The sequence below is a fragment of the Nymphaea colorata genome, chromosome 8 (assembly GCF_008831285.2).
Source record: "Nymphaea colorata isolate Beijing-Zhang1983 chromosome 8, ASM883128v2, whole genome shotgun sequence".
NCBI lineage: Eukaryota > Viridiplantae > Streptophyta > Magnoliopsida > Nymphaeales > Nymphaeaceae > Nymphaea > Nymphaea colorata.
Window position 1 is genome coordinate 18,541,778 of NC_045145.1, and position 8,191 is coordinate 18,549,968.

The window sequence follows — 8,191 nt, forward strand, 5'->3', positions numbered from 1 at the left end:
TGCAGTTCGATTCTTTAATATTTATTCGTTGATCCAACTGAGATTTCACTAAGATACTGATATGAATTTCAAATTGAGCCCAATTTAGTTCCAACTCAAAGTTTAACCTATAAATGAAGTGTTTACATTTAAAGATGTTCTTCAGCGTCAAAGCAACTTTTGTATGTTAAGAGCGTGTCGTCAACCACTATTTTGTCCTTCCCTTCTCCGTATCAGCAAATATATTTTGGATTCGTAAGATGTATCTTAACATATCCAAACAAGGATCCGGACCTGAAGTTAATATTTCGGACTCTGGATCTGATGAGAACCGTATCCGCTCTTCCTTACCTTGGGAGCTGAAAGGCGGACAACGCCACCTTGAACACTGACTGCGAGAGTGGCGGCTGCATCGGTAGCTCCGCCAGAAGAACCGCCAGTGGATTCCCCCTATAAATAGTTCTACCTTTCTCTCTCTCTCTCTCTATTTTTCATTGTTTCATCTTCCTTCTCCATGGCTTCGAAGTCGTTCGTCTCCCCGTCCCTCGCTCCTCCACCGTTTTTTTCAGCTCGGCGGACCTGCAGCTCTCTATCCACGTGTCTGCTGCCTTCTTGCGGCAGGAATTTCTCGCCCCTTTCGCTTTCGAATCGTGTCCCTAACTCCTGGGAAAGTTCGAAGAGACGGAATGGCCTCATTACTCTTTGCAGTGGAACGGAGGGCTCTGGGGAAGTGGAAGAGGTCCCGATCGAAAAACGTATTGCGGATCTGCCCTCTTTTTGTCTTATGAATTCTAGCACGAACTTCTGTTTTGTATATCTCATGCTCATTTAGGCCCTTTTTTCGTATCATATTTTTGCAGAATTTCCGGCGTTTCCTACTGTTCTTGATATCAATCAGATCCGGGATATCTTGCCACACAGGTTAGGCTTCCCAGCTTTTGTCCGGTATCAATTTGTACGAAAAGTAGGCAGTTTTGCGATTAAAGAAAATGTGTTTATTTTTTATTGATATGGTGAACTATGTTGGCAATGTGGGGAGCAAAGCAACTTGATTTTGTCTGTTTGTGATCTATAAATAGATCAATGATCAATCGCCTTAGAATGTGGATATGAAAATGTAGACTCGAGGATCCACGAGTCATTCAGCATTTTTGACGTTTATGCTGGAACCTGGCGGTTGCTTTGACGTGCTTGTTCAAACTGAGGAGAAGGTTTCACTTTTCAAATTTCTATACTCTAATTTTGCAAAGAGGGAAAAAAATAAAGCAGCTGAAAAAGATTGGTTAAAATTGGGAGTTGTGTTTAGACTTCTTCTTCTTTCATTCACTATTCTGTGTTTAAGAGAAGCTGTTCCCGACTTTATAAATGAAGCATTTTCTTCTTCTAATACTGTGAATCCAGTTCTCTAGTTATGCTAGCATTCCTTTATTAGTCAAATAGGAGCACTCATTCAGATTTCTATTTCCTATCCAAAATCTTTGTATCTAGACATATATATTAGAAATATCAAGCTCGTATCCCCGATCAACTTTAATTTCTTGCTGATTAATTTCCCCACACGACATGCAAGCAAGTACCGAATACATGTTTCTGTGAAATGTACTCTAGGAGTCTAGATAGCCTCTGTATAAAACTGACAAGCTCTACTGGATAGGATTGATGGAATATTATTTTGATTATTTACATTTTTTGTTAATATTGCCTTCACTCGTCAGAGAAAAAGTCTGAACGAACTGTTTGTACAGAGGAAGTATTAATATAGTTTTGATTTCTTATATTACTTAACTGTTGTCTTTTTTCTTTTTGCTAGGTTTCCGTTCCTTCTTGTGGACAGGGTTATTGAATATAATCCTGGCGTTTCTGCTGTTGCAATAAAAAATGTCACCATTAATGACAATTTCTTCCCTGGGCATTTTCCAGAGAGGCCAATCATGCCTGGCGTTCTTATGATTGAGGTACTCCTTAATGACAGTTTTCCTTTAGGGTTATTTGTGAATTTCTTGTTAGCTGAATTACATAAGTTTATGCATTTTTACCCTCTTGCTTAATTACACTTAGGGACAATTGATTTTATTCATCAATAGCTGTATGTTAGTAAGTATTTTTTTTTTAGTTATGGTTTAAATGAGATTTATGTCTCACTAATGCCATCAAACTGAATATGGAACTCGCTTTGATGAATATGCAAAGGCTTGGCTTCTATTAGAAGGATCTATTAGATGACTTGTTGTTAGATTTGCGAATAATAATAAGACACACCTAAGTTTGTGATACTGTTAAAACCACATCTAAGCTTTTCCATGGATAATCGAGAAGATCCTTCAGGTTTTTTTCTTTGTCAACTAAAACTTTTAAACCAGTAAAAAACATACCATTTTGCCCTTTAGAAAATGATATGAAAAGTGTAATAACCTTGTGAATACATGTAAGTTTTTCTTCAGCAACTCTCTACCCCAATAAGAAGAGAAAGATTCACCTAACTACTTTAGAGATTAAGAAAACACTTACTAATTTCAACATAGTTAATAACATGCTGATGTTATTGGTATATTTGAAGAGACTAATGCAACCTAATGAACTTAAGAACCGTTTCCTTTGAGGATATTTTAGTCTTTTGGTACACTAACCCCCCCCCCCCCCCCCAAAAAAAAAAAAAAAAAAAACTTAAGTGATGAGCTGGGGTTAACTTACAAAAGGTTATTTTTCACAAATCATGCAAAATCCAAAATGTAGGCCAGTTTTTGACAACATCAACAGGTTGCATATGTTTTCTATTACCACCAAATTTTAGGTGTCAATTTGAAATTTCCATAATTACTATTATTATTACTGATGCTGCTGCTGCTACTACCATTACATGTTATTGGTAGTAGTAGCAAGCAATTCTTATAGTAGTAGAAGTGCTACTTGTAACAGCTACTGTTGCTGCTCTTACTACCAGCTTTATGTGATTCTAGTTGTCTAAATTAAGACCTTTTTGGTAGTAGTAGCAAGCAATCCTTTATAGAATCTGGTTTTCTTAATTGTGAGAGACTAAGATGAAAAAGGATGTGTTCATAACGTCATTGTAATATCTAATTTTTGGAAATGAAAATTATTCCAAACGCATGTCTATGAGCAGCAATTCCATCTGTATTCTCACTGGCCCTTCTTTGCCAAATATAGTGGGATGATTCGGAAATGAATTGGGTCCAAGTAGGATGGAATTGAGTATATGTCAGCTGATTTTATTAAGGCAAGTGTAGCCCGCCTCCCTCCTGATTCATGCAAGTTAATTTTCATGACCATAGCTCACTGTATCCAACTCTTGGAAGTGAGGATAGAATTACAGAAGGTTGTCTTTTCTAATCGACCAGTCCTTGTGGAATGAGGATTATGATCTTGAAGAAAGAAGAAAAAAGGTGGTGGTTATAGGATGAACTGCAGTAAACATGGGGCTTCCTCTTGGCTTTGTAAATATGTTCATACTGGAATACTTTTCTTCAGAAAAGTACTCCATATATAAATTTTGCAAACATAACAGTGTCACAATTTACCACTAACAAATACATAAGCAAAAATATAGCCGCTGTGGTGGAGGAACAAACCTTAAGAAACCATTTTCAAACTTTTGCTGTGAAAAGGATGTAAATAATCATGAAGGTTCTTGTAAATAGTCTTAAAACAATGCTACCAAACCTTGTTTTCCACTATTACTGTGGATTTCTCATGCTGCTAGGGAACACAATTTGCCCTTGGGCATAAAGAATTCCCATGAGTGTCTGCCCTTTGAGCCCTTTTCCAGGCAGTGGGTCATGATCCTCTTGTTCACCTGGATTTTACAAAATTGCCAGAATAAGGACATGTTTGGGTATATAAGTCTGATTCTTATGCTAGACTTCTATCGTAATTTGATAAGGTTTTTTGGCAAGCTTTTTTTTCGAATTGCATGATGTCATGGATGAAAGTTTTACTTGTGCTTTCCAGTTTATGCTGCTGGAGGACGTAATTCTTTCTGATAATGGTGATTTCACCTTTCGTATAGGTATTCAAAAGGCTTTTCAGCACCCACTTTACCATGGTTTTAGGGCTATGTGTAGTTACCACAGCAGTTAGTTTAACTTCTGGCTGACAGAACATAAATGTTCATGTTTCAAGTTGCTAGTAGTATTAACCAGTACCCATCCCCCTTAATGAAGATTTGAATTGGACGAAAGAAAAAGTTGTCTCAAGTCTCCCATGCATCGAGGTGAGCACTGAGCATTTATGTGCCTCTTGAAGCCAGAGGGTCTCCTCAGTTTTCATCTTGGTGGCAGCCTTTACATAAAAACTGTCATGTGACCTGAATGATTTTAGACTTCTAGTTGTGGGTATTGGGATGCTTACTCCACCTACTTTTACTGAGCCATTGTTGAACTGGTTAAATCATTGTGATGTCAAGGTGGATAATTTTTCTAAAATTTAACTTGCCAATTTAAAATCTCTTTCACGAGCAACCTGGAGATCCTGAGATGATCAAATACATGGTAATTTCAGGCGATGGCCCAGGTTGGAGGAATTGTGATGCTGCAACCAGAAGTTGGTGGCTCCAGAGAGAACTTTTTCTTTGCAGGGATCGACAAGGTTAGATTCCGAAAGCCTGTGATTGCAGGAGACACCTTAGTTATGAGGATGAACCTAGTGAAGTTGCAGAAACGCTTTGGAATTGCTAAGATGGAAGGGAAGGCATATGTGGGTGGTGAGGTTGTATGCGAGGGTGAATTCCTAATGGCAACTGGTAGCGGATAAACAATTTGTTTCTATTTCCGGTTCATGGTCATTGATCTTTCTTGAATTTTGTCATGCTTTAGCGAGTGATGTTTTGATGAGAGAACCGTGGGCACCTACCGTTTGATAAAAGCACTCCTGAGAACTGTTTATTGATTTTTAAGCCAAGGCTCTCGTATCCAGCAGTAACGCCTGCCAGCAAGCTAATGCGTTTGTATCTATCTGTTATTCCTCTTTGTTGAAATCAAGACGCGTCTGTTGTAGCCCCTGCCTAGTTCAATAATGTATCATGGACAATGCGTTTCTGATGATAGATTCAAAGGGAAATGTTTGCAATTGACTTGTCAGTATTTGGTGAAGCCACTACCAGTAACTCCTGCATGGGCTGATATTCTGATGCAAGATTGCAGCTGAGGCATAAAGTGGAAAGCTTGCATGTCATAATTGGTGATGGTTGGATCACTCATGATTTCTTACCTTTTGCTTGAATATGAACAGTAACAACACAGGGTTAGGATATATGTCCGGTTCCGAATGTTATATGCACATGCTCTTGCACGCAGTCACGGTGATCTCTCTCTCTCTCTCTCTCTCTCTCTCTCCCTGTGTGTGTGTGTGTGTACACAGTGCATGCATGCAACGCATGAAAAAGCGTTCATATCCGACTGTGCTCCACTTGAGTTAGATTAGGGCATGAGGCTGCATAGATCATAATTCCAATATAGGACTGTTGAAGTAAGTGCAGTAGCAGAGCCAAAATTTTTTATTTAAGGGGCACCTGGGTCACTTAGCCGGGTTTGGTGCAGGTAACACGTGGTTGGACCCAGGTCCAGCACTGCATACACCAGCCCACATCTAACTTTTTGTTTTGAATAAAAAGGATAAAATGGGCGCCCAACAAGTGAACATCCAAGGGAAAGAAGAGACCTTTGCAAAACCGTCTAGAAAAGCATAAAGGGAAGCATTAAATATTAAAGGTTCATGCTAAGAACTCCTTTTACTCCTTTCTAACTTTGCTTTTGTCTCACTCATTTACTGTAAACAACACCAAACACAATAAAATGGGCGCCATATCCTAGCCAATGCCTCAATAATAATCATCATGGAAGCTGGTGATCTAATCAAGAGTGTATTGTGCTTCACAGCCTCAATTGTAATCACAGAAGTTGGTGATCTGTCAATGGCCTATTGTCAGTGGCGAAGCCAAAAAAATGAGCTGGAGGGGATCTGAACCTATGGATGTGTAAATATTAAAGTTGCACGATGTAAAAATAAAGGAATTTCAAAATGTGGCTATGCTACTGCCGATTATGCTTCACCACCTTTCTGCTCTCAAGGTCTAAAGCTGGAACGTTTCACAGCCTGAATGATCTTATTGGTTGCTTCCATCAATTTAAGAGCAACGCCTGTCAGTACAAAGGAGTAGCACTTACAGAAATTAAACTCGACAAGCTACAATATACCCACCCTCTAGGGTAATTACTAACTTTAGGTATATATAAAAGAAAATGTGAGAGAAACATCAGACGCTTTAGAATAGATTAGTGATGTGTTCTTTATAAATATAATGTTCCCGGCAATATTATCAAGATGGCCATTTGTATCAATACTCTTATCAATATGGCACAGGAAAGGAATACTGGAGCTACATGGAGTCAAAATGGTGAGAGAGAGGGGCGTCCGTCGTTACGGAAATGGCGTTAAATGCGTGGGGGGCGCAAGACCTTCCCAATGGAGAGCTTGCTTCTGCTCGTCAAACTTTTCTCAGCAAAGACTGCATGCGCGCCTTTTCGTCTTCATAAATCCTGCTTAATTTTCTTCATTCTCAGTGCATGAGGAGTCGCAGAGAGAGAGAGAGAGAGAGAGAGAGAGAGGGTGGATGGTACAGCGGAAAAGAGCACAGGCAGTGTGGACTGTGGAGAGGCAAAGTAAAGTGCATGGAGGTGACGACCATGCCAGAACTGGTAAGTCTGATCTCTTCTCCATCAACATAAGCCCGTCATGGGTGGGGCGAAATGAAGTGAGCGCAGCACTGGTTTTAGTCAGGACCACCAACTTAATTTCTTTCGGCTCATAAGAAAATTATGATGGAGTGTGTTTTTGAGTAGAGGTTGAAGCTAAAAATTACACCGCGTGAGAACCTTTTGCATATCCCACTGAACACGTATTTTCTGGTATATGTAACTTGTATATGACTTCAAAAACGAATCTATCGGACAAAGAAAGAACACTTTCCGTCATTCAAAAATGCTAAAAAAAAAAGCACTTGCGGTGAAACCCCACTGTTAGCTTCCGAAAACCCTCAGAAAAATGCCCCATGCACCAACACAAGTTATGATGAAGCACAAAACCCACTATATACATTTCATTTTCCCACATATGCACACAATCTTCTCCAACATTTTTGACAACTCTTTTTAACCTCTGGCTCCCCACCAAAGCCTCTTCTATTTAGACAACTAACGGGCCGAGCTAGATGACAGATGCGGTGTTGCCCGGCCACAGTTGCTGAGGAGTAAAGCGCATTGAGGTGAAGGTGGATTGTATCAAAGCATTGACATACTTGAGAGGAACGTGAAAAGCAGGGAAGCCATTGTCTTCACAAAGGGTGGGCGCCTCATGGTAGAGCAGACCCATCAAGAAAAAGATAGCAGAAGAAATAAAACTATTACATATGGCAGCATTTTGGCACTCCATCTTTGTGCTGATGGTGCTCAGCATGGGCCTCGATGAGTAGTTATTGCACCACGACATTTTGATCTTTGTCCATTTCACGGATGCTTTTGCCCACTGTTCTTGTTACGAGCGAGCATATTGGTTTTTCATACACTTGATCCCTGATGTGGGTACACTCGTAGTCATAAAAAAACAGGTTTTTTTTTTTAAAGACTGGATAGAAACATTGAAACAAAAGTCCAAGATGAATTTTTTACATTTTTTCACTTTTTACATTGTTTTCTATCATTATTTTTATGTTACTTTTTGCTTTAAAGTTTAAACTTGAAAAAAAAAATTAAAACTTCAGTTGAACTATTGTGGTTATTGTGAGCGCACTTTTCGCTTTTCCTTTGCACCATAGGTCTCGAAACAAGCTTCTGAACTCTATAAGTGGTGGGCACATGAGTCAATGGCGTTTTAGGAATGAATCACCCACCCAATTAAAATAAATAAATAAAACTTTAAGTTGAATTATTTATCTTCATTTTTATCTTACTAAAACATCATTTATAAGTTATTCTTTATGTTTTCTTATCAGTTTTTCATTTACTTTATTATTTCCCTACTTTTAATATTTATTCTTTTCTAAAAACAAATATCTCAAACTCTTTTTGAGAATTTCTTTGCCGAAAAGCATCTGAGAAAAACGTCACCACCATTAAAGACATTCGTAACTATAGTTACAGTATCTGGCAACTGTACCACAGCCATTCTCCACCATCCGTCTAGCTAAAAGTTAAAAGGATTG

The 8,191-nt window shown here is 38.8% G+C and overlaps 1 protein-coding gene across 1 annotated transcript; it reads left to right on the forward strand.

The window, feature by feature from the left end:
* The first annotated feature begins 347 nt into the window (after positions 1 to 347).
* On the forward strand, positions 348 to 5,061 carry LOC116259030 (uncharacterized). The gene is made up of 4 exons (XM_031636624.2): positions 348 to 734; positions 840 to 900; positions 1,790 to 1,934; positions 4,495 to 5,061. The coding sequence occupies exons 1-4, from the start codon at positions 494 to 496 to the stop codon at positions 4,744 to 4,746; spliced, it is 699 nt and encodes a 232-aa protein (XP_031492484.1). The 5' UTR covers positions 348 to 493; the 3' UTR covers positions 4,747 to 5,061.
* Positions 5,062 to 8,191: the final 3,130 nt, after the last annotated feature.

What these genes read in the sequence shown, in the direction of transcription:
- LOC116259030 (XM_031636624.2), top strand. Translation starts at nt 494, where the DNA reads ATGGCTTCGAAGTCGTTCGTCTCCCCGTCCCTCGCTCCTCCACCGTTT. An exon ending in CGGGATATCTTGCCACACAG is followed by an intron (nt 901 to 1,789) that starts GTTAGGCTTCCC and finishes TCTTTTTGCTAG; the next exon opens with GTTTCCGTTCCTTCTTGTGG. An exon ending in CTGGCGTTCTTATGATTGAG is followed by an intron (nt 1,935 to 4,494) that starts GTACTCCTTAAT and finishes TGGTAATTTCAG; the next exon opens with GCGATGGCCCAGGTTGGAGG.